The sequence below is a fragment of the Sardina pilchardus genome, chromosome 5 (genome assembly GCF_963854185.1).
Source record: "Sardina pilchardus chromosome 5, fSarPil1.1, whole genome shotgun sequence".
Taxonomy (NCBI): Eukaryota; Metazoa; Chordata; class Actinopteri; order Clupeiformes; family Clupeidae; genus Sardina; species Sardina pilchardus.
The window spans coordinates 10,598,758-10,625,253 of NC_084998.1; the positions used below are offsets into that span (position 1 = coordinate 10,598,758).

General features: G+C 46.3%; 1 protein-coding gene across 2 annotated transcripts in view; it reads right to left on the reverse strand.

Moving 5' to 3' along the window:
• Positions 1 to 3,916: 3,916 nt before the first annotated feature.
• The window catches only part of tiam1a (TIAM Rac1 associated GEF 1a), a 64,337-nt gene continuing 41,757 nt past the window's right edge, over positions 3,917 to 26,496 (reverse strand). For both annotated transcript variants that reach the window (XM_062536402.1, XM_062536403.1), the window contains exons 14-27: positions 23,671 to 23,883; positions 23,130 to 23,263; positions 12,504 to 12,716; positions 11,467 to 11,535; positions 11,035 to 11,160; positions 10,746 to 10,854; positions 9,902 to 10,081; positions 9,429 to 9,547; positions 9,151 to 9,259; positions 8,682 to 8,740; positions 8,322 to 8,418; positions 7,213 to 7,300; positions 6,697 to 6,869; positions 3,917 to 6,253 (exon numbers count right to left, since the gene is read on the reverse strand). In XM_062536402.1, the coding sequence (XP_062392386.1) occupies positions 5,700 to 6,253; positions 6,697 to 6,869; positions 7,213 to 7,300; positions 8,322 to 8,418; positions 8,682 to 8,740; positions 9,151 to 9,259; positions 9,429 to 9,547; positions 9,902 to 10,081; positions 10,746 to 10,854; positions 11,035 to 11,160; positions 11,467 to 11,535; positions 12,504 to 12,716; positions 23,130 to 23,263; positions 23,671 to 23,883 (2,243 nt within the window). In that variant the 3' untranslated portion in view covers positions 3,917 to 5,699. The remainder of the gene's footprint in view (positions 6,254 to 6,696; positions 6,870 to 7,212; positions 7,301 to 8,321; positions 8,419 to 8,681; positions 8,741 to 9,150; positions 9,260 to 9,428; positions 9,548 to 9,901; positions 10,082 to 10,745; positions 10,855 to 11,034; positions 11,161 to 11,466; positions 11,536 to 12,503; positions 12,717 to 23,129; positions 23,264 to 23,670; positions 23,884 to 26,496) is intronic.

The following is a 26,496-nucleotide window of genomic DNA, read 5'->3' on the forward strand; positions in this document are numbered from 1 at the left end:
GGCCAGAGCGGTAGAGAAAGCAGTGGCTGGCGACACTCCCATAAGATACCTTGGGAAAAAATGGCAGCGCTTTCCTATGCCAGTTTCCAGGTTATGGGAGTTTTGGAACTTCAAACAAACACCCATTCTCTTGGTCAGTAGTCAATGAATTAATTGATTATACTCTCCAGCATCCAGAAACACATCCCACCCTCCTGCAATTCAGCCATTCAGCGCATGGTTTTTTGGAACTTTTGATCGTGTGGCGGCGACATCAAAGAGTGTCACACAACTCTCTCTTTCTGTGCATGGCTCTGGGTAAGGCGTAGGACCTCAGCGCGTTGGACCTGTGCAAGAGGTAGCAGATGCCCTTGACGCTTGAGGCCCGGGAGCTAACGGCCTTTTGTGCTCCAACTGGACTGCTCCACTTCACCACTATGCCTTTTGGATTACATGGGGCCGCAATCACCTTCCAGCACCTAATGGGCCAGGTGCTGAAGTCTATATGCTGCCACCTATTGTACATAAACAATGTGGTGATTTACAGTTCCTCATGGGCGAACCACTTAAGACACCTTGTGGATGTATTCCAGTGCATAAAGGCTCCTTGGATTGGTGGTCAATGCCAGGAAATGTCAGCTGGCCAGGACAGAGGTGTGCTACCTGGGGTACGTCCTCGGTGGAGAGAACATTAAACTTCAGGTGAGCAAAGTGGAGGCTGTCCGGGGTTGCCTGCCACCCACTCCCAAGAAGGGAATGTGTTTCTTCCTGGATCTGGTGGGTTGTACCGAGGGTTCATACCCAACTTCTTCACCAAGGCCGCTGTGCTGACTAACTTGACCTGCAGGTCGAGTCCACACAAAGTTGCCTGGACTGAGGAGAGTGTGACCAGGCTTTTCAGGACCTTAAAAACAGCCTGTCACAGCCCTGGGTTACATTACCTTACTACATTTCTACAAACACACACACACACACAGTTTTGAACACAGCACAGTTTTGAACATGTCGGCCAAAGTTATCTGTGATTACAATGCCTCGTTTTTGCTTTTTCATTTTTAACTAGGTGCTATACCTCAAATGACCCCATTGGATGGGTTGACATGGCCCCTGGAGGCCAAAAAGTATTGGTCATCTTAGGCCATACAGTTCTTATGATATTCACAGACAACTGTGTCAAGCCTGCTTTCCTTTTGGGGTCCAGTTCAGTGGGTGGGCAATGGATCAGAGCAAAATAAATTAAAAAAAAAATCTACACTTCCGTGTCATCATTGTGGGCTACATCCCTACCAAGTTTTGAGTTTTCAGTCTTTCAGTGTTCCAGGAATCGTTGACACAAAAAGACAAAAAAATCCAGAAGAAAGGAAACTATACTAGACCTACAGTATATGACCGCCACTTCACTACTGCGCGGCAAGTCACTCACTTCTGTTGACATTGAAACAAAACTGAGAGCTAGCTCAGCCCCTCCCTCCCATGCTACTGAAACTCTTCTGAACGTGCATCTCGTAGGTGATTGGTTGGAACCGTTTGTTAGGTTTCATGGTCCAAGCTGTTTTTGTTACATTTTTTTTAGACTGGGCCAGAGCCTGGGCTGTTCACAAAGAGATTTTTCACAGTGTATTCAGGTGGAAAACATATTTGTAGGAAGGAACAATGATCAAGGTATCCTTTTATTTGTATTGATTGTATTACATTTTATTTCATATACAATCATCACACAGAGTTTTCAGGGGGAAACTGTTTATGATCTGTAGATGTGCTTCCTAACAGTACAGAGCTAGTAGACACAACAATTCATACAATTCAAACTTCTACCACCTGTGAACTGCCTGTTTCCTCTAAAGAATGATATGTCATGCATGGAGAGGCCTCCTCAGTGCTTCTCTTTGCTTCTCTCCTTATACAAGACATGTTGGAACAAAGCAGGATCGCCCCAGCTGCCACAAGCAAACCAGAACCAACCCAACCTGTACACAGACCGAGCCCTACACTGTGAATGTCTCTAATGTATGGGAAGTTCGGGAACTGGTCAAACACTTGATCCAGATGGACTGCGATGAGTGTAACGGGAATGAGAGTTGTAATCGCTGCTGTAACTAGCATGGAGCCTGCGATTATGAGTGGGACATGCCTCAGTCTGTGCTGACGGAGGCGTCTCAGACCCAGAATGAGAGGAGCCCATGCAGAGAGCACGCAGGCAAGGGACACACACATGAGGACCCGCGAAGCTTGGACGGATGCCTGCGACCAGTGCACACCAGTGAGACACTGTAAATATCCGCCATTCCATAGACAATTAAACCAAAGGCCGTCATAGAACCTAGGATCCTGGGAGCACATTCCTCCATATCTCTTATTCCTCCATGGTGCAAACATGGTGATGAACACACAGATGGTGCCACACACAGCCAGAAACAAGCCCACAATGAGGCAAAGTGTTCCTCTCATGTCCGGTGATTTCCGGTGATTCCATTCACTCATGTTGTGTTGATGAAGCGTGCAGCAGTTGTGAATGTGTTGTTCAGAACAATTTAGACACCTGTTTGTGCCAGTGGTAAACAAGACATAAAAGAGGTGGGTCATTAAAAGCATTTCAGTTGAAAACAAATTCACACAAATAAATAACTTGACATGAGAAAGGACAGTCTAAATTGATTCTTGCCTACAACTGCCATATTATGCACAGATCTGCAGTACTTGGATGCCCAAAGTGCCTTTAAGTGTGGCCATTGTAAACAATGCAATATTGGCATAATTTACAGCATTCTGACTTTCAAGAGGGGAGATCGACATCGAGGATGCCTTGCATCTTGCAGTGCCCCTGTAATTCACTAGTTTAATGGCCTTAATGAGATATGATTATTAATCTATTTTCATTGGCTACACTTCACATTTAAATTGTCAACAGTCAAACATGCATTGGCACAAACACCAGAATAATGTTACTCTATTGTCGTTTCAGTGGCTAGTATAGAAAATGAATACGTACCTTAAGAAAGTTCCAAGTGACTGGAGGTCTCACAGCAGCAAAATGTAAAGACCTCTGAAGTGTGTGGCAGTCAGACTTAAATCAGGTGCTGTTGCAATCTCTTCCTGGAAAAACTCAGTTTCAGTGGGAGCTCTGCCATACTCAGCCTCACCTGTTGTGTACATTCCACTTAATAAGGGTTACGATAAGGGAGTCCAGTTTTAGAATGGACTATAAAGACATGAATGTAGACATGTAGCCCTGGAAAAAAACATTTATGGGCACTGCTATGCAACACTGATGACCTGACAGGTGACGTGGGAGAGGATAGTTTAATCAGAGATCCTTCATTACTCCGCTTTAACCCTCTCTGGTTTAATTCACTTCTCACCTACAACTGCCATATGCACAGGCAGGCACACATACTGTATAGTTAAAGCAAAAGACAACTTAGCTGGTTGGCATAACGTGTGACCAATCCTTTCTTTGAACTGTTTAACCTTAAACAAATGTAGCCTGCTGGCTTTAATGCAGCTATACTGTAAGACCCCTGTGGTTTAGGAAAGGTCACGACCAGGAAACATATAATTCATAATTTATGAAAGCTCGTGGTTGGATATTTTTCTGTTTGTTTACTGGGAACATTAATAATCTCCATTCTTAAATCACGCTACTTAACGATCTGATAATTCTGTAGATATGCAGTGGTTTTAAATGATCCCTCTATTAATCCATACGAGAGGGTCACCTGTTTTGCCTTAATGGAGGAAAGACAACCAGTGCCATTTGTGCCACCTAGTGGTCTTTCCAAGGTACTTATTATTTTGTTATAAAACATAGGGTTTGTTGAATCTGCATCAGCAATTCCATACTATTCATACATCCTAAATATTACTTCTAAATAAGTAATTGATAAATATATAGTTTACATGACCAAAATAACTAATAAGCACGGAAGAAGCACACCAATAGTTTAATAACATTTATTGAGAAGTACAATAATATTTACAACAAATATCCACAGTTTATGTAAGAACACCTTTCAAAAATGCATTGGGAAAAGGTAATAATTTCAAGGAGTTTTGGACAACCTAATGAGCATGTGCCGTACTGCTCTAAAATTGCTATTTAGCTGGGATAATATGATTGCTCATCACAATTTGAAGATTGTGGAAAATATATACTCTGTCTTTCAGTATTTATTGAGCCAAACATCTTGGGACAAAACCACAACTCATTTTACAAAATTACCACAAAAGGTTCTAAACATCCAAGCAAAAAGGCATCAAATGCATTTCACGTCCTCATTTTGGTGACAGTCGAAACAAAAAAAGACTGTGCTGGGGAGGAAAAACTGAGATTTAAGTGCAGGTTTGATACATCCAAAAGGTGCACTAGTCTGTGTCACATTATACAGTATATCAACTAACTGGCAGGTTAATAAAAACAGTTTCAGATAGAAAGTCATAAGACAAGAGTGCCTGCTTACCGAGTCCAAAAACATCCCATTCTGAGTATAATTCAGGTGGCTTGTAACAGGCTTAAAATTCAGTTCAAGTAAAACAGGATTAGTAATGACTTATAGAATGACTTCCTTACCTTCAGTAAGAATGAGTGGATAATACTGGACTGCAGGATATGATGTAAACACATGATGGAGGGGGGACAACAACAATGCACAAAGAAATTCAGCTAGAGATAAAAGAAAACAAATCACATATATACATTTCTGATGGAATAACATACTTTGGAATGCTTGTACGATAAGACAGATGCAGTTCTTATGTGTTCTCAGTGATTTAACTAAGAGGGACCTCAACACAGCAGGGACACCTGAACTGGTACCTGCCTGGGGAATCTGCCAAACGGCTAAGGAGTTAGCTGCAGACCTAGTGGAACACACACTCAGACACACATACACACAGACACAGACACAGACACACACCTCAAGCCATTCAGACTCTGTAAGAATCTCATGTGTTTGATTCTGACTGCAGTCTTCCAGCCGTTAGGCAGATCTCCAGGGTACAAGTTAGAGGCCGGTAAAACAACCATGAATTGTATGTAACAGTTCAGAACCTGTACACAGCAGTCTATAGCCCCAATCCCCGGGAAATCAAAAGCGAGTATTGTCAGAGCCCTTCAGAATGACTAGGATGACACATCTGAACGTGTGAGTAGAAACAGGGGGAAAAAGAGCCACATCTGTATAAAAGCATCATTTTGGCAACAACAATCTTCAAGTGGAAGAACAGCTGCCAGGCAGTCTTTGTGGACCAAAGCATGCATCCCCCATTTCATTAGCCTGACTGTACATTTAATGTTACATAAGATTCCGATATAAAGACATACAAATGCGCACTGAAGCAATGGACTGTGTAAGGGGTCATGAGTATTGTGTTGTTCCAATGAAATGGATTTAGCAGCATGCGTGTTTTTCTCCTGTACAGGAACACACAGGAAATGAAGCCAGCTGACTCGGTTGTGACACTGGGAGGATTTGCTGGCGGTGGGATTGTCAAGACTATTGTGCGGGTGGTGGATGGGTAGCTGTATGCTCAGGTCAAAAGATAAAATGATTCGTGGGAATATCTGCTCCCAGTGCATAATGTCCCCTTTGAGTCTCCGTCCAGCGTCTATACAGTACGGTATGAAAAGCGTCCGAGTTTCTGCTTGTTTATTTGTTTGTTTTTTTGCCTCTTTCTCTTTGGATCTCTGTCCCGTGACATTTTCACTCCCCTCGGCTTTTTTCTCAGAAAACGTCTCCGTTGGGGCTGCCGAAGTCGTCCCGCCGCACCCAGATGACCTCGCGGTCGTGTTCCGAGACGCCCTCGACGGCGCACTGCTTCCTGAGCGGGGTCAGCTTCAGGGGTCCCTGGGTCCTCTCGGGGACGACGGCGGCGGGGGTCGGTGGGTGCGCGTCCCCGTTCTCGCCGCCCTCCTGCCCCAGGGACAGCGCCCCTAGTGGACACTCGGCCGACGGCTCTGCGCTGGGGCCCCTCACCGACTCGCAGTAGTCGTCGTCGTCGCTGAGGATGTCCGTCTCCTTGACCTGGTTGCCGTAGCGGCCGAGGTCGAACTGCTGCTCGACCCAGCGCTCCGTGTCCTTTGGGGGCGGAGGTGCGCTGTGGGATAGCGGCGCGGGCTCCTGTTGCGACGCAGGCTCAGGTGGTACCGGCGTGGCCGAGTCCACGTCGTGGTCAGTGCTTTGGTTCGAGTCGTCGTCGTCAAAAATGACATCCCGGTCAATGGTGAAGCGGTTCCGCACCATCTTCCTCCGTCCCAGAGTTCGATTTGGTGCTGAAACTGCAGAACAGACACACATTAAGATTAAGATTAAGATTACTTTATTGTGTCCCAAGGGAAATTTGTCTTGGACAAACAGGCTGCTACATCGCATACTGTATAACATAACACCAGAAAGTGCTGACAGTGCCATCTTAAAGTGCATACATACATACCTACATACATACACGGTTCCGTTAATCAATAACTACATTAAAAAGAAAACTGTAGAGTTACTAGTGTACTATAAAACTAGTGTACAAACAGTAACACATATATGCATGAATCATCTGTACAAAGGTAATTATTGTGTTTAGTGATTTAAACATGTCCGCATAGAGCCATGCAGTTTGTTAGCACTGCTATATGCTAACGTCATTAATATATTTTTCCATGAGCACACATTAGCCCTCTGCACCTCTCCAGACTCGCTCAATGACAGCACGCGGTCATTCTATTCCTACCTGCTCTGTCCATGGTAGGGCGAGCTCCCTTGAGTGCGCACAGGCGTTTGCCTCCGAACGGGATGTACTGCTGGTTGGGGGGCAGGCTCTCCGTCTTGAGGAGCTGCCGCCGCTGCTTGTCCCGCAGGATGGAGTGCACCGTCTTCAGGAAGTCCTTCTTGCTGTCGGGGGAGCTGCGGTCAAGATGGAGAGGTTTGTGTTCAAGAAGCGGCTTTTGATAAGCAAGTAAGTAAGTAAGTAAGTAATTAACTAACTTTAATAGGTCCGTTTTTTATTTGTACAGCGCTTTTCACAGATAAAATTACAAAGTGCTTTACAGTGTATAATAAAATACACATAACAAGAATAAAAGCTAGACATGAAATACACAAAATAGGAATAAAACAGGTCACCAGCAAGTTAATTCAGATAAGCATCAAACTTCACAGTCACTGTGAAGACTCTGGTCTCGATAAGGTCAATGAAGCACCTGGACTCCTGTGTATGCACGTCCTTTGTAAATATTGTAAGGCTCACCTGCAGCACAGGTGAAACGTCCTCTCTGGCCTGCCCTCCGACTCGGACCGGACATGCACAATCTCACACATGGCTGTCCCATCGGCATCTGAGAGGACACAAAAACACACTTCAGCACACCAGCACAGCTACCAGTATTTTCAAATCATTTGACACAATGAACAAATTCTACTTCCTACAACTCCTACAAAATACACACGCACACACACACCACTGCTGACTTGAATGAAACACAAATGCAGTGATGCGTGCATGTCTAGTTTGGCTATCTCCCTCCATGTGAATACACTTTACACAATTCAGTTCAGCATCTACAGTTACAGACAGCTGCAAGTCATCGGTGTTCAGTACTAGACTGCTGTCTCTCAGGCAGGAAGAGCGTCGTCAGGCTCCAATAATCCCTGTCAAAACTCTGGGAGTGAGAGGAGGAAGCTGGGCGCCTTCCAGAATCCCCGCACGTTGGGAACATTTCAATCCTTAGTTTAGGCCTCAAGGGTAAGGGAGAGTGCAACGAACTCCAAAACATGACGGCACGGAGAGTCTCGGGTCCTGCCCTTTGACCCCAGCGAGGGAAGATAATCCTCCTGAGGTCTTGCAGTGTGTGTGTGTGTGTGTGTGTGTGTGTGTGTGTGTGTGTGTGTGAACATGATGGGAGAGGAGGGGACAGAGTGTGTGAAAGACGGAAAGATAGAGGGGAGAACTGGGAGAGCTAAAGACTGTTCTCCAGACATGACCCAAGAGGAACGTTTAATGGAGACCACGCCAGGAACACATGCAAGATCACTGACAGAATGTTCAATGTGAGAACAGAGCTATAAAGAGGTGTGTATATAAAAAACTACTCAAAATACTCAGTACAAGGGGAGTATCAGAGAAGACAGTAACACTGAAGTATTGTTTTCAGGGAGTACACGTAAACTAGCAACACGGCTAATACATTATATGACCATATACATTGAATCATCTCTCAACATACTGAATTGAATGTACTGTAACTGACGGTGGACCTGTTCATACTGTACATCTCAGAATAGTGTAATCCATAAGCCTTTGCTAGTGAACATATGATGAATGAATCTGGCTCGGAGAGCAGAGGAGAAGGAACGTACTGCCGAGGTTCCTGAGCTGGAGGTCGTCTGTGGGGATCATGTGCCTGAAGCGAATGGGGTCCTTCTCGTCAGCCGTGGACACCCTGTGAGATGCTCCCTGAGACACAACGCAGAAACATGCATGAGTGGGGGACGGACAACACAACCGCGCATGTTCACCGTGACACAAATCACGGGCTGAGAAGCCATCATCAACCACGCTACGCTTTTTTATAGCATAGTCCGTTGTGATCACTCATGATGAAATATGCCGTTGTGATCATTCTTATAATGAAATATGCCACCACATCATGCCATGTGGAGTTCACTGGAATAATATGCCAGTTTGCCCGGCAAAGTGTGATAGAGAGGCCCACTTACGATTTTTTTCTTGTGCTTGGAGCTATCCTTGTACACAAAAACCAGCGCCGTTCTGAACACTGTAGAGAGAGAGAGAGAGAAAGAGAGAGAGAGGGGGAGAGGGAGAGAAATTTAAAATGTAGCTGGAGAAACACATCGTGCCAAGCCTTTCAAAGGTTTTGAGGCTAGAGGGACAGCAAGAGGCCGAGGGCTACGTGCTTTTCAGGTCAGTGTTTGAGGAAACATGGGGAGCCCTTGAAAGCAGTAAATACAATATTAATGCCTTAAGAGCCATTGGACCGAATGCTTATTTTTCTCTCAAAGCCAGCGCACCCCTCTGGTGGGTTAGACTTTGATGTGTGGGACTGTGGTCACCATCACTGGATGGGACAAGGTCCATGAATAAAACAGATGCTGTTCTGGGAAAGGGGTGCCTTTTTGTCATTGTTAAAATGACTACACTCACACACACACACACACACACACTTACCGAATACAGCCAACTCCGGCTCCTTCTTCCCCTTGATGAGAGAAGGTGGCGGATTGATCCAAGCAACAGTGGCGTGCAGTAACAGGTCACCCATTGACAAATCAGCAACCTGAAACACAAACAACCCAAACACACACACACACACACACACACACACATTGAGCTTCAAGAAAATACATTTGGTCTGTCCAAACACTGCTGAAAACCAGAATATGGTTTCCTGAACAGAATATTATTCACCAACTCTTTCTTTCCAGACAGAGAGAGCTGACACTCACCTCTTTCCTTTCGCCACTCTGCTCGTTGATCAGCTGGTCAAACACAGCACCGTACTCTTCGTGGATTTTCTGCATTTCGTTTATGTGGCTGGCGACCTTGTTCATGGCTTTCATGGCAACTACACGAGTGGACAAACACAAATCAACAATGTTTTGGTCAAGTACTACAGTTGATACAAAGAGAGAGAGGGAGAGGGAGGGAGAGAGAGAGAGAGAGATTGTGCTTCTAATCAGACAGAGAGAGAGAGAGAGGGAGAGGGAGGGAGAGAGAGAGAGAGAGAGATTGTGCTTCTAATCAGACAGAGAGAGAGAGAGATTGTGCTTCTAATCAGACAAAGAGAGAGAGAGAGAGAGAGAGTGTGCTTCTAATCAGACAAAGAGAGAGAGAGGGAGAGGGAGAGGGAGAGAGAGAGAAAGAAAGAAAGAAAGAAAGAAAGAAAGAAAGAAAGAATTAAGGATGCTGCAGTGCTTACCGTCCAGGTGGTAGTGCTCTTCGCTGTCAGGGTCTGTCAGGGAGTGGAGCTCGCGGAGCAGCAGGGGGTACTTGAGCACCCTCTGGATGGGCTTGATCAGGTACGACTCCAGCGTGAAGGAGTGCTGCTGCCTGGGGTTGCGCTCGTCCAGGAAGGCCTTGAAATCGGGGTCTGTCTTGGCTGCACACACACACACACACACACACACACACGGAATCCATTTGTTAAATGAACTGTATCTGGAGAATGATCAGGATTGCAAACACTATAATCCTTCTGGTTTTAATGACACAGATGCATAGTCCACCATCATGACGGTACGTCACTAAAGAAAGGTGTCCATGGACTAACCCCTGAACAAAGTACACTGTAGCTGAAGTGGAGTCTTATGGGATCTGAAATGCCCGGCATTGATGCAGTGTTTTATGGAGCAGTGGAAGTGGTTATGACCTACGCAACTTCATGGAGAGAATACTACATGGATGAATGCCAATGTTGCATTTAGAGTCAGGAGATCAACTTTATTCTCTGCATCTCTCAGTCCCTCTGGGAGAAAGATAGTTCAATCTCTCTATCGCTCTCCTCTTCACACTTTCCTAAGCCCTTACAAACCTCTCTCATCTAATCATACATCTCTCAACTCTAAAGTTAAATGATTTCACCTATATACATAACAAACTTGTGGCCCAGGGGAACAACTACTAACGTACTGTATGTGAAAAATATTAATATAAATTGATAACCTATGGAGACAGAGAGGCTCCCCAAGGAGTCAACTTTCCCTCTATGGTATATTCAGCTGTTTGAACAGCAATCAGAAGAGTAAAGGGGCCACTGGGATTACCTTTGGCGATGACCTTGGGGACTTTGGTGTGGCTAGCACAGAAAGCGCTGTAGATCTTAAAGCGGTCTGCGTAGTAGAGAAAAGAGCCACCCAAGGAAAAAAGGACTTTCTGTGGATGAGAACAACAGGAGTGGTTAAAAGATAGATGAAAATACTCTACATGAAACAACCTACATGAAAATAGTAACACAAACGTTAAACTAAAGTATTCAAACATTAGAATTCAACAGCAAGACAAATCAATTGTAAGCTTCTCAAAAATATGTGGATATTGAGAGGATGCATCTACCTTGAATTGATCGACTTTCTCAAGCTTCTCTAAATCTGGCACAAGTCTGGTTCCGTCCTCAAGCGTCTTGAGAAATTCCACTTGGAACTCCAACATCTCCACCACATTTCCAAAGAGGACATCCAACTGGAAATGATGCAGAAAATGTCAATGCTTTTATAATGCATTCTCCATCATCGGGTCATTATAAGCAAATGTATCTCATCAACGAGAAAACATGCCTGAAGAAACAACACTTGAATGTTGGGTATAAATCACATCCAACTAAACCTGAATCCATTTAAAGGTCTCTTACATAAATTGACCGCCCTACTCATTTTTATATTCTTTTTCATGATCAAATCCTGACCCACACATTGTCTGTCTGACAATATTTAGATGGTGTATGTGGTTGAATGTATTGAAAAAAAGTTGATCCAATGTATACCCTACCTCATCTTGAGTTAGGAAGCTCTCCTTCTGAAGAGGTGTCAGGTATTTCTCAATCAGCCACTTCAAATCCTGAGGAAACAAAGCAGCACTTTATTGGGTTGTGTGTGTGTGTGTGTGTGTGTGTGGTGTCCTAGTCTCAAATGTCTGATATAGTCTCTCAGTCTCATGTTAAATTAAAATTTGGATTGCCATTAGTTCTCACATCATATACCTGAGGGGAGGTCCATTCTGTAGTTTTGTATGGGACTAGATCTGATGACCAAAGGATTTGATTGTACCTAAATCATTACTTAGTAGTGTTCACACAAGAGCAGTATCTACTTTAAAGTGTCCTTATTATGCAACAATTTTCTGTGCTTTGGTACTTCCATTTGGGTCTCTGATGCTCGGAACACTCCAGGTGCAAAACAAAACAAAACAAGTTTTTGTGAGTTAGTTGAGAAACCATGCGCTTTTGTGAGCTAATCAGAAATCTCTCTTGTTGAGACATCACAATAAAGGAATTGTGAATGCTCCTACCAAAGATTCTAGAGCGGAGCAGTTGGATGCTCTCTGGTGGAGATTTCTCCATTGCTGCGTCATCGGCCGATTCGTATTCGTATCATCTTTTACAGCCTATGGATTTCGACCACGCTATCCGTTGACGCAAACATTGAATCAGTCCTGGACTGGGGCGTGGCCAACAGCAGCTCATTTGCATTTTAGGCAACAGGCCCCAGAAATAGCCTATTCTGACTGGGGACTGACACTGGCAAGAATGTAGCTGCTGATGATGTGTCCCTGAAGCTGTTTGCGCAAAATTCCTCTCAGATTACACGTTTTGTGCAACCCACAGGTTTATTTTGACGTGTTGAAAAAGAGGTGAAATATGGGACCTTTAAGATAGTAGACGGCACACCAGTACACTGTTGGTGATTCACATAGAAATCAACTTACACAAACTCTATCTGTCTATCTGTGTCACAACATACATACAAACAAACAAACAAACAAACAAACCAACCAACCTCTTTTAGGCTACAGAAGCCAAGCCTCACCTTGACATAAGTGCGCTCCGTCTCCACCAGTTCACAGATGACGTGGCGGAGCTTGACGGCGTCGGGGAGTTGGCGCAGGGCGGTCTGCGAGGGATTGGGCGAGACGGGGCTCGGCGTGCACGAGGAAGAGGAGGAGGACGAAGACGAGGCCGGGCGCTCCGCAGGATTCATGTCGTGGAGGCTCCGGCAGAAAGTGGCGACCTGCTCCGTGCTCTGGATGGACAGAACACAAACAAAAAGAAAAGAGAGAGAGATAAAGCGAGAGATAAAGACAAGTCCCGTCCCTTAAGACGGAGGGGGAGCGCAAACAGAGGCGATCAGAAAGGGTGTCAGACCTAGAACACCATCCCAAGACGAAAACAAAGACGCTACTGATGCAACTCCACTGGAAATGTACTGCTCTGATCCTGAGTCCTAGAGAGGGTAGGAAAACAACCAGCAATGCAGAGGCTCAGCGATTGACTATCTACGCGCCTATCTCTCAACAGCAGAACTGCCCAATGCTGATTGCCTGACCCTTCAGTGATAGATAGGGAATGCAGACGAGCAGGTTCCCCAGCTATTCCCATCAGGACGCAGCAGTTTCATTACCAGTATGTAATTAACTGAGCACAAATGCCATGGACAATTAAGTCAGGGAGAATAACATAAAATAAATGTATTTGTGAATAAAACAAGAGAACACGAATCTCATCAAGGACACAGTGGGAAACATTCTCTTCAGGGATGAAATGGCATAAATGGATTAGATGAAACATCCACAGCATTTTCATGATGCGTGTGAGTGTGTCTACACTTAGGCTAACTGAAATTGAAAGGCTAAAATAACTTCTATAAATCAATCATCTTTGAGAATAGGTGGCAATTACTATGGAGATGGATTAACCCTGTACCTTTCCTTTCCTAAAAATGAACGGCCTCTTCCAGTAGACATGTGATTTTCACCAACATTTGGTGAACTATTTATGTTTATTTTTGGACAAGCATGATTGAATGTCTACGAATCAACAGGATTTTCCACAACAAATACTTAACCTTTTCTGCTGAGCACGAAGATCCTGGCAAGTCTGCTGCTCTCACACTCAAGCAAATGTAAACACACACAAAAGACAAGTACGCACACGTGCGCACACACGCACACATACACTTACGTAATCAAATGTCAAATAACCAGTTTCAATGCCAAACACTTCGATCATCAACTTCTTACTCATCCCACCCTCCAAAATGTAAAACAGTCAGAGAGCTTGCAAAAGGTGATCCAGCAGCACTGCCATACAGTACATTAAAAAGTGCAGCAAATGTATGCATCAACCTAATCCCAGCTCTCCTCCTCCAAAACACACACACAAACACACACACAGCTGTTAGACTCACAACAAGGTTAATTACTAAAACACACAGAGGTGGAACTGATGCAGAGGGACAGGGCGGCATGGAAGGAACAGATGGAGTGGCGCACGGCGGACCCCTCCGTCAAAGCCAAAGAGACACGCTGACAGGGAAACTAATCACCGTCGCGCAGCCCCGGCTCTGATGAGCCCTGACAGGCTGAGGACGGCAGAGAGTTCTGGATCACGGTGTGCTTGGTGGGCACAGCCCATCTGAGCTCCTCAACACAAAGCGTATGGCAGAGATCCCCCCCAAAAAACTAAAAAAACCCTCCCACACACAACGGCTATATTTTGCTCCCGGATATTTTTTTCCAGAGGTATTTATAACAAGAGATTATGTGAGACAGCGATACAATACCACAAAAATGTACCGTACTGTACACACCCACTAACTGTTAACTGTCATTCTCTTACACGCACGCACACACACACACACACACACACACACACACACACACACACACACACACACACACACACACAGAGGGATGTGCGCTCACCAGTTGCAGCATGTCGTAGATGGACTCGGAGGAGCGTTTGCTCTTCCTGTTCTTCCTGAGCAGAGACATGGCTCTGTCTGGAGTACCAGCACCAGTGCCCGCCTGCCCGCCTGCCCGCCTGCCCACCTGCCCCCCTGCGTAACTTTTCCTGAAGGTCGACCAGGTCACACGGGGTCTCGCGCCGCCCCTGGAACCCGACGCGATTCCTGCCAGCTATCGGATCGTCTGGGTCGAGCCGGATGGCGTGAGAAAGAAAAGTCTCACGGGTGTCTTTGTCGCAGCGTGACGGAACGGAACGAGCCCCAGGCGCGGAGAGAGGTCGCTTCTCCTCGCCCGACTCCGGTCGGAGCCCGCGCTATCAGCTGAGCAACGCCCTCGGTGTCAAGACTGCTTCCACTCCCATCCTGTTTGCTCTTCTGCCCTCTTCCCCTCTTCTCTCCTTCTCCCCCACTTCTCTCCTCGTCCTCTCCCTCTCTCTCTCCCCCTGCACTTGCTCTCTCTTCACTCTCTTTTCTCTTTGCTCTCTCTCTCCACCAGTCTCACCAACTCTCTCTCTCTCTCCCTCCCTCTCGGAGGCTGTGAGGGGATGGATTTGAGCTTCAGCGCTGGATGGCAGATCAGTGCACGGGGAATAATAACAATAATAATCACATCTGCAGTGGGGATGAGGAGGACCGGGTGGGAGGGGTGTGAGCTAGTAGAGCTAAAGCTCACGGTGGCATGTCGCTACTCCCCTCAGACACACACACACACACACACACACACACACACACACACACACACACACACATACACTCCCCTTCTGCTGAGGGTAATACAGCCTGGCAAAGAGCAGTACAATGCAGTGCAAGTAGCCGTCAGTAAGCAGACAGAACCATAGGCACTGTGGAACCTCTGCTGCTGAGAGACAGTGGAAAGCATTATTGAAGTGACACGGGTAAAGACACTTAGTCATGCCCAGAGTCGGCAAGAAAGGCATCCACCAGCGGCTAGTAGAGCCCGAAGCCTAAAGGAGTCACACTCCTCCATTCACACATCAGGGTGCTGTGAGCCTAGCTGGACACAAAGAGCCAAAAGACACTGAAAATAGTCAAAGTCCCAATTAAGGGCAGCGAATTTACCGTAATCTTGCCATTATTAGCCACGATTTATACATCAATTTTGCAAAATTTCGTCAGCTATGAGGTTAAAATACAGAGGCAGTTAATATGGCATTAATACAGTTTTGTTTTTGCACAAAACACAAATGCGGCTAATACACAGGAAATTACAGTAGGCAAGGAAGTGGTTCAAGACAAGGACTAGTTACAGCCACTGGTGATGTGAAATAAAAAAAAAGCCAAATCTATACTGCCAATGATGCCATCAGTTGCACATCCAAAAACAACACCTTTCACATCTGATTCCAAGTCCAACATGAGAATGAAAAGGTCAACAGAAAAGGAGAAGGTGACATGTACACATGGTCACAGCATTGGAACAGTTTGTATCTGAGCCACACTGCGTAAAACCTTGACATTTGTTTTGTGGCTGTAGAATTTTGCCTGACTGTCATTAATCAATGCAATAAAGCATAAGGAGTCAGGAATATCCAACAGTGCTGTTCTTTGCCATTGAAACATCATCAAAAACAATGATAACAACAACAACAACAACAACAACAGAAAAGGCTATGCAATGCACATTCCCAAACCCAGGCCAAAAGTGCACCGACACAGCTACTGTGCGGAACCAAGTACAAAACAAGTGACGGCCACAGAAAGCACATAAAAACCAGCCATACCTCCATCCTCACAGCATACAGCAAAACCACTAGTGTGCAGCGCGCTCAGCCACAGCTTGGGATTTGGCGGAAAGGGCAGACGAGTTACAACCTGTTCCCGAGAACCCGCACCACCACTGGAATCTCACATTCTGACATACACGCATGTTCCATTCACACACACACACACCCAACCCTCCCTGCCACACACACAGAAACACACACACACACACACACACCAATGAGCTGGAGAGCTCACATTTCTGGAGGTATTAGGGCTGAGATCACCACCACTGTTGACACCGACCCTCTCTTATCTGAGAGTCTGCTAATGCCACGCCTATTTGCCTATAAGCACAGCCATTTGGAAAAGTTGCTGGGGCAACTTGGGTCTGTTTGTGCTAAGGGGATCTTCACACACATGGCATATCATTGCAGAAGCTGACAGGAAGACAGGAAAGTTGATGTTCTCCTAAGGGCAGGAGACACTAACTTTAGACCTGTTTGTTCGCCTTAAAAACAATCACAGTCCTCTCCTGCTACCTTTCTGCTGTTCGTCTTGTGCTGGCGGCTACACTCACTGCATGCACTCTAACATGCTATACCTGATGGTCAGATTCAGTTCATATGAGGGGTGTATGCTGAAGGATAAAGAATGTATGGTCCTGGTATGTACATGGCTATAAACAACTACAACAACAACCACCAAAAATAAGCTGATTAAAACATATTCTTGTAAAATTTCCATTCAGTTACATTTAGTCCCATTATATTCTAAAAATGTACTTTTTATGCTATGACAATGATCACATCACTACATCCAAAACTCTGTCTGACATAAACACATCTGCGCCTCACACTAGGAGAACTTCTAAGGAACATTACATGATGTTGAAAATGCCTTCTCTGTTGGCTGGAAGCATGCATACACATTCTGATAGACATAGAGTGTGCAAACGGCATCTTTCAGGCAGAGAGAAGTCAAACACAGTGATGAAGTACCCGTCAGAGAAGGTGAAGTGGGATCCCAGGACTTGTTTTTGCCAAGTTCATATAACACTGAACAGATGAACCGCGCTAATGCCATCACTGCTCTCTGACTGAGGTGGATGTGCCATTCACACCAATCCAATGGAGGTGGAACTGTTGTGCAACCGCTAAAGTCTACGCTGTGGCTCGAAGAGTCAGAAAAGTGAGAACTTGCAGAAAAGCCGCCTCACTAAAGCCTACAGTACCTTACACTGGCAGATTTGGACAAGATTTGGGAAAGATTTTGGAAAGATTGTAGTCATTTAACGGATACCCCTCATTCAAGCTTTACTCAAAACACTACAATCTTTCAAGAATCTTTCCCAAATCATGTCAAACAAGTCTGTCAGCGTAAGGTAGGCTTTAGATGACAATCACAGACAATCACAGATCAGTCGTCTCTACCCATGAGGACACCTCGGGTCCTATGGGGTAATATGTCAGGAATGGGTATGTACAGTATGTACTGTATAGCTGGTTTTCCCCCGCACTGGATGAACACTGATGTAACTGCTTCATTAACACATGAACAGGATGAAGCATGCCTCTAAATATGCAGTTTAGAGATTCCTTTGTTCTTTCTCTCGTTCTGCCCCAAGAAAAGCTCAGGCTGATGACAATCCCCAAAGCACACATGCTGCATCACAGGGATGTTCCAGCACGCCAGAGCTGTTAAGAGTTAGCGCAAAGTGTTATTACAGCATTCCATTAATAATTAGCCACATTGTTTTCATATCGGAAGAACGATGACTGGAGGAACAGCCCATTTCTGAGTCAGATTTGCACCTCAGCCTAAGGTATGTTTCTTTAACATTATAGATTAAAAGGTTCTTTGAACAATAGGGGGTGAATTGTGCCGACTAGTGAACTAGGAGACAGCACATAAATCTGAGTCAAATCTTCAAATGACTGAAAGATCCTCTGGCTGTCCCACATTACACCATGGAAAGACACAAGTGGTCCCTCCAAGTCCAGTGGGACCTAACCCCCTCTAGTGGCAGAGTCATGAAATGACACCAGAGGGAACACAAACACACACATGAACACGAAAAGAGAAAGGTGAGTGTGCTGGGGAAAGGCATCAGACTGTGCAGGGGGGGGGGGGGGGGGGGGGTACAGCACATTCAGCACCAATGAAAGAGAGTCACAAAGGCCTCCATGTCTTACCAAAACCCACCTAAATGGACAACAGAGCCACATAACCATGCCTATCAATTAAGCAGCGCTGTTCATTTTGGGAAACCCCTAGAATCTCCATCCTTAACACACACACACACACCTAATACAACTGGGAGAGACCTACACGCAACAGAGGTGCAGACAGACACCACAACCCATATATCATTACACCATACACAGCTAATATTACAAATCCTATATACCCCCAAAAATCCTCTTTGTTCAAGTCAGCTCCACCTGTCAAGGACAGTGTTTAGGCTGGGGGGCTGCGTCTGTGTGTGTGTGTGTGTGTGTGTGTGTGTGTGTGTGTGTGTGTGTGTGTGTGTGTGTGTGTGTGTGTGTGTGTGCGCGTGTGTGTGTGTGTGTGTTGCAGTGGGGAGATGGAGAGGAGGTGGAGGATGAGGGAGGAGAGGAAGAGGAGTCGTTATTAACGGTGAAAATAATGAAGTCCCGCGGTGCTTTTGTCTCTGCACTCGTCTCGTCTCCTGCCGCACTTCAGGCAGTCATTTATCAGCGCTCAACGATCTGCATCGACACACATAATCGAGCGATTAGAACGCAGGGATAATTAGGAGATGCCCCCGCCTCTTGTTCAACTGATCCTCCCCCCCCTCCTAAAACAGGCAGGAAAAACAACTGACAGAATACTGTCTACAAGACAAATGGGGAAAGAAAGAAAGAGAAAGAAAGAAAGAGGGGGGGAGAGAGAGGCAAGACATGTAAAGACAGAGAGAGAGAGAGACAAGGGGAGAAGATGGCAGAAAAAGGAAAGAGAGAAGGATAAACAGAGAGAACGGAAAGAGAGAGGGATGGAGGTGAGAGAACAGGAAGAGAGAGGGAAAGAGGGAGGTGAGAGACCACAGGCCGCCGCATTCAATACTGTTCTTGAAAAAAAATAAAAACTACTTTGAGAGGCTACTCAGAGCCCCAATCACATAGCCATTAACTACTAGGAGTGGTTGTGCGTTTTCAATTGAGGAAGAAATCACTTCGATTAGAGAGAGAGAGCTGTTTCACACAGACCCTCATCTCCTTCACCTCCCTCTGTTCCCTCTTATGTGCCAAAGGTGAGCAAACGAGAGAGACGTGTGCTCTGCTGCAGCTGCTGTGATACACTCAATCAGCCACTCTGATCACGAACGTCTGGAGAGGGAGACCGAAAGGCTGCCGTGTGTGTGTGTGTGTGTGTGTGTGAGAGAGAGACAATTGCCAGAAGAATGGAGAAAGCATGCACATCACGCACACAAATACGGCTGGAGAAAGCAAAGTTCAGACTTTTAACAAAGACAGCCCACACACACACACACACTGGTGTGCGCTCCAAAAAAAAAAAGTATAAAAAGAATTCGAAAAGAAATACGCTTTCGGCCAGCTGCCGCCGTTGGGTGTCTAGACCGAGACGGTCAGGCGAGTAAGGCGAGAAAAAAGGCCGATGTGTCGCGGACAGCCTGACGCCCAAATGACTCAACGGAATTCCATGTGAGACAAATGTGAGACGAATGTGTGTGAGAGTAGCGGAGCTGAGACGAGGCCAACACACAGAAGCACAGGGATGAGGCGCGTGAGACAAGGTGCCAAATGAGGGAGTGTGGAGAGACAGACAGACAAGACAGACAGACAGACAGAGAAGAGAGAGGAGAGAAAGGAGCGTGAAGAAAGAGAGAGAGAGGGCGTGTGTGGCAAATCCAGTGTGGGAGAGAGAGGGAGGGAGGGAGGGAGAAAGAGAGAGAGAGAGAGAGAGAGAGAGGAGAGGAGAGAGAGGGTATGTGTGGCAAATCCAGTGTGGGAGAGAGAGGCAGGTAGAAAGAAAGAGAGAGAGAGAGAGAAAGAGAGAGAGAGGAGAGGAGAGAGAGAGGGTGTGTGGGGAGATAAAAGAAAGAGAGAAAGAGAAGAGAAGAGAGAGAGCGAGAGAAGTAAAACAGTGGGCATGCTGTGAACAGCAGTCAGTAGGGGGTAAAAGAGGACAGAGGAACAGAGAGCAATGCGGCTGGAAAGAGACAAGCTGGTAAGGATACAAGAGAAAGAGAGAGAACGAGAGAGCGAGAGAGAGAGAGAGCGAGAGAGAGAGAGAGACAGAAAGAGAGAGTAGAGAGAGACAGCAAGGGTGCGAAAGAGAGGGTGGGTAGTGCCAGTCACCGAGCCTGGCAGAGTGCGGGTGAATTATCCGGGGCTAAATGTGTGTCTCCACAGCAGATGGCATGATGCAGCGCACAGAGCACAGAGACAGCCTGATTATTCACTTCCCTTTATTTAGAACAGGAAGTTGGCAGGGCCAGTGTGAGAGACAAGGACAGGAGGGAGAGAGAGAGAGAGGGAGGGAGGGAGAGAGAGCAAGAAAGAGGAGAGAAAAGGAAGGATGGAGAGAAGGAGGGCGAGGGCGAGGGTAAGGGAAGGAGAGAGAGCGAAAGCGAGAAGGAGGAGGACCAAGAAGACAAAGAAATCTGAGTGTGAGTGTAAGTGTGTGTGTGTGAGTGTAAGTGTGTGTGTGAGTGTGTGTGTGTGTATGTGTGTGTGTGTGTGTGTGTGTGTGTATGTGTGTGTGTGTGTGTGTGTGTGGGGGGGGGGGGGGGGTCTAGCAACACAATTGCTTTGTTTCAAGCAAGTCGAGCAGAACACAGACTATGACTATTTTTCTGGGGACAATTCCCAAACCATGACTATGACCAAGCCAGCCATTTATGCACTTAACCACAACATACGCACCCAAAAAGCACCAAAGAAAACCCTGGCAAAAAACGAAATAAACAAACAAAGCCTAATCCGTCACCCTGGTTACCTTGCCCGCTACTGATTGGGCTCTTGGAAAATTGTTTTACAGCAGTTAGCGGTCGTCAGCGGGAGAAGGTGCTAATCGGACTGACAAGCGTGGACACTGTAGTCTGGCAGCCGCGCGGCGATTTGGGCAAATCAACGGCGCTCAGCAGGATGAAATGGGACATAATCTAAATTGGACGGTGACACAGCTCAGTCTCTCTCGTTCACGCTTAGCCACGGCTCACTGATATGTGCGCGCACACACACACACACACACACACACACACACACACACACGTAACCAGCTTTGCGCATATTTAAAAAAAAAAGAGAAAATCACCACCACTCATCCAGGATTCATGCTGTTGGTCTCTTGTTGCTCGTGCACTTGTGTAAAGACAGTGTTGCACGTGATCCATATCATGGATCCTCTTCGGACTTGTGTGGAGAAGAACTGGGATTAGCATAGACAAGCACAGGGGAGGATATTTTGCCACTTGTGCTATAATGGTGATAAAAGCATTAGGAAATATTTGCTTTATCCAGCAGAGTAAGGGTATGCTTACTCGGTATCAGTGCACAGCCGCAGATTCGCTCTGTGAACGGAGATAAATTGCTTTGGCCGACTGAATCACAGCTCAGCTCAGCACTGTGGGCTAAAGCCTGGCAACCCCTTACGACACACACACACACACACACACACACACAAATCCTGACTTATGATGAGGATCTCTCTTCTTTCATCTGTGCGGTAATGAAGTGGGTTAGGGCAGACGTCCAGACAATCCTCATGGGAGGTGCCCCCCTCCCCCAAGTCCGTCCCACTGGTCAAACCCCGCTGGCTGACCCCTGCTCACCCCTCTGGGATGTGATATTGCCACCGAGTGTCAATCATTCTCTTTGTATGCTCACAAAACACAGAATGAGAAGATGTCTGTCTGAGTATGTGTGTGTGTGTGTGTGTGTGTGTTATTGTCTGTCTGTCTCTGTGTGTGTGTGTGTGTGTGTGTGTGTGTGTGTGTGTGTGTGTGTGTGTGTGTGTGTGTATGTGTATGTATGTGTGTGTGTGTGTGTGTGTGCGTGTATGTGTGTGTCCTCCAGACTGAGTGAGACCGTGTGGAGATATGCATGTCAGACGACCAGATCGCCCTCCCATCTGTCAAGAGTCTCTGCAACAGACCATCAGATGACCTTAAACCAGAGGTCATTCGCTGACACACACGCAAAAAGCCAAGCCATTTACTGCCCATTATCTCCCCAGATCAGGCTACTTGGGATGCAATAAACCCAGTGACCTGAATAAGGTCATTTAAACAGTAACCACTACAGAGAGGCAGACACAGTCGATCCATACCGTTAAATCTGTAGCCTCCTGCAGAGGGTTAATAGGTCAGTCTCCATCTAGAGAAGGGCCGTTCACACCAGGAATTATAACTATAAAGATAGCTATAACTATACCGATAAATTCGTCCACACTGACCAACGATAAGGGAAGTCTCTCCTCGCGTTGATGAATGAGTTGGCATAAATATGATGGATTCTTATTGGTTGTCAGCTTTTTATTGCTCCCAAAATCGCTCTGAGTGATCTCCAACGATATCGTTCCTCATGTCGTTATCATTACAGCTTATCTGTGAACGTTGTTATACATATGAGCTAGATCAATAGTTTTACTGTTATGGTTATTGTTCTTGGTGTGAACGGCCCTAAAGACTAAAAACGAGAGATCCTCCAAATGGCTTGAATGTTACCAGTGTGACAGCCTTTGAAAAATAACCTCTCTCTCTCTAGCTAGCAGTTCAGTGGTGTCTAGCAGCTAATCTGACCTCTCATTTACCACAGGGTCGACCAGAGATGAAACTCAAGGAAAATAACACATTCATCCAAACAAGCCACACCACTAACGCCCACAGCTATGACAGGTCAGGTGACTTTCAACAATAGGACAAACAGCCTCTTTTGTTCAGTGTGTGTGAGTGAGTGTGTGTGTGTGTTTGTGTGACCTTACCTTAGGTGATGTGTCAGCGTCCAGCTCATCCTCCAGACTGTCCCCTGGGCTGTCGCTGGTCAGGATGGATCCGTCGCCCAGGCCGTCATCCAGGCTCTCTGGGGCCAGTCCAGCCCCCTCGTCCAGGATCTCCTCTACAGGGGCAGGAAGGACAGGCGCACACACACACACACACACACACACACACACACAAACATTAGCTTCATCCGTGCCTTTCTCACTAGGTGTCACAAAACACTGCATCGAAAAGAGTCACTAAAAATACTTTGTGTGCTGCAGTTGGTGAGTGCGGGGGGTGGGTGGGTGGGGGGAGGCAGTGGGTAACTGCCAGTGTGATAACCTTGTCCAATTAGCCAAAATAAACAGCAAAACGGTGTACCAACATTTCTGATCGACTTTCAAAAGAATCCAAGGACACAAACACACACACACACACAAATAGATTCACCCTCCCCAACCACACACACGCACACCCCCCACACTCGCCATATTGTGTGTGTGTGTGTGTGTGTGTGTGTGTGTGTGTGTGTGGACGGCTCACCCTGGTTCTGGGAGAAGATGTCAGTGCAGAGGGTGTCGTCGTGCTCGGTGCGGCGGGGGGGCCGATGGCACAGGTGGCCCGGCTCGACGGCGGGGAGCGTGCTGACTCTCAGGGCCAGCGAGGGCAGAGCGAACGCAGCCTGCATGTCCGACAGCTCCAGGGCCGACGCCGCCTTCCCGTTCAGCTGCAGGATCTCATCGCCAGCTCGCAGTCCTGCCCAGCAGAGAAAAAAAAAAACAGACACACACACACACGGGTTAGTGTACACAAATCACATACACACACTGTATGCTAATATCACTCACTCACTCACACACACACATATACACACTAACCATGTGCTAACCATGCATTTTCAAGAACAGATTTCAGTGCATTGAGGGAAAAATAGTTCATTCTTGTACTATTCCAGTGTCTTAAAAACCTTGGATTTGGAATTTTCTTTTTAGGGGGAGTTTTTTTTTTCTGTTTATCACACTGCCTTTGTGTCTTGGAAGGAACAAAGAAAACAAAGAAAAACAAACACAGTCCCTCTCCTCAGACACCACCTCAGCATTTAGCTCCGTCTCTCTCCATCTGTCTGCGCCACCTGATCCCAGCGCTCTTAACGATCAATTAGCTCCCGGACAGCCAGTCAATTAACTTCTAATATATCAATTAACACTCATTAAGCGGGACGGAAGCCACAACCGATTATTGATGTTCCTTCCATCCCCACCGCACGGCGCGGAACAAAGACAATTTGGCGAGGGGTTGGGGAATGTTCTAGAGATTCTTTGGAATTCGGTCATGTTCTGCTGGTGTCAGAGGACTGGTGGCAGTGGTGCTATTTTAAATCCCTCTCTGAAAATCCCTGCTGCTTTAGCAACACAGATAATGCTGTTAATTCCTAATGTCACTCTGTGTGTGTTGGTGTGTTTTATGTATATTCCGGCATGCACACTTGAATGTGCTTGTTGGAGTAAGGCTGCATTGTTTGTGAAGCACTCCTCTTTGGACTCCACCCATTCACACAAACACACACACACACCTGCACACAGTGCACAGTCTCTCTGTTTTTTTCTTCTCTAAAAAAAAAGAAAAAGAAAAAGAAAAACACACATTAACCAACACACATTTATTTTCACACACAGACACACCTCCAGATAGCCTGGAGCGTGACCTAGTTGCGTGTTTGATGCGAGATGTAAGCCACGGCGGAGGATTCCAACTGGCCAGAGCCCTGCAACCCTTCTGGCAATGACACCGGGATAAATAGGAGCGCAGTGATGTCATGGGGGGGGAAAGAGAGAGAAATAGGGAAAACCAGAGAGAGAGAGAGAGCCTCTGGTATTTTTTTTTTTTCCACCATGACTGTCCTGGATTTGGAAAGAAGCCCCACGGCGAGTGCACTAGAAATGGCAAACGTGGCGTCCACCACCCATTCATCTTCGACAGCAACGAGCTTTAATGAGATTCTAGGAGACTGGACTTTCACTAAATACTTTCAGGGGACATGTAACCAGTTAGTGGGGGGAGGGAGAGAGAGAAAGAGAGAGAGAGAGAGAGAGAGAAAGAAAGAAAGAGTGAGAGTGAGTAAGTGGGGAGACTTTTCTCTCACAAATAGACCCTGTCTGCTTGTGGCTCTCCTTCCAGCTCTTTTAATCGTATGTGACTAGACTAGAGCCCTTTTTTAGAATCCTCTTCTCTGGTGCACCAAGACGCCCTGAGGGCCGATGGTGACGCTGTGAAGTAGACCAGCACATCGTGGGTTACAGAGAACTCAAGCGAGAGTTTTCAGTGGGGTTAACCAGCGGGGCCGCCTGACTTGCTCGCTGCTGTGCCTCAAAGTTATCTGCACTGCGTGTGAAATGAAGGAATAAGTGAAAGCCTGTGGCCCAATGCCATCATAATTACACCATGATTGCTGATTCCTGTTTTTAACTTCAAAAAAGGGCCGACTTTTGCAAAGAATTATTTATTGCACACACACACAAAAACACACACACATAGCCCGGAAACCTTTCAAGTATGACCTGCACCAGTGAGGGCATGATCTGGGTTCTGAGGTTGTTTTTTTTTCTTTTTTTTTACCCAGGCCTAGTTTGTGCTTACTGTGCGTCAATGCCAGCTCTGCAGTCTCCTCAGTTCCACTCCTACCTCTCATCAGCTGCCTGCTTGCCTTTGAAAGATCTGAGACGTCAGCATCACACACACGCAGTCACCGACAGCCTCAGGACTCATTAATGCAGACACACATTTTTTTTTTTTTTTTCAGCCTCACGCAAGTTCAGCCTCACGCAACGCTTCAAATAAGAAGAGCAGCGAAGGTTCCGAGAAGTCTTGTCATCCTACAGAACTCATTTTGTAGCGCCTCGTTCCTCCTTGACATAGAACGTGCGTGCACTAGATCTTCTTCCCAGAGCTTACAGACTGTCTACGTCCCTCTACCTCCACTCATGGCCACAGATGACCACAGCGTCTCACCAGAGGTCAGTTGAGAGAGAGAGAGATGTGACCACTTGCTGTGATATCCCCTTTCATTCACCCATCAATGGAGTGCTACAAGAGTCTACCGAGGCTGCTGAGACGCTATCGGAAGCACAGGGTCATGTTGACACATCAGTGTTTGTATCCAATCACAGAGAACCACATTTTTTTTGTTGAGTGGAAATGTTCCCGAGCGGTTCAAATGATGGTTCGGGAATGGAAATGGAGCTGGTTCCCTGTCGGTGGGAAAGGGCTATCAGTGAAGCACAGCTGTCCCTCTGGTGGTCCGGTTTTCCAACCAATCTCCTAATCGCTTGTATTTGTCTCCTGATTAATTGTGTTTGTCTCCTGCTTAAT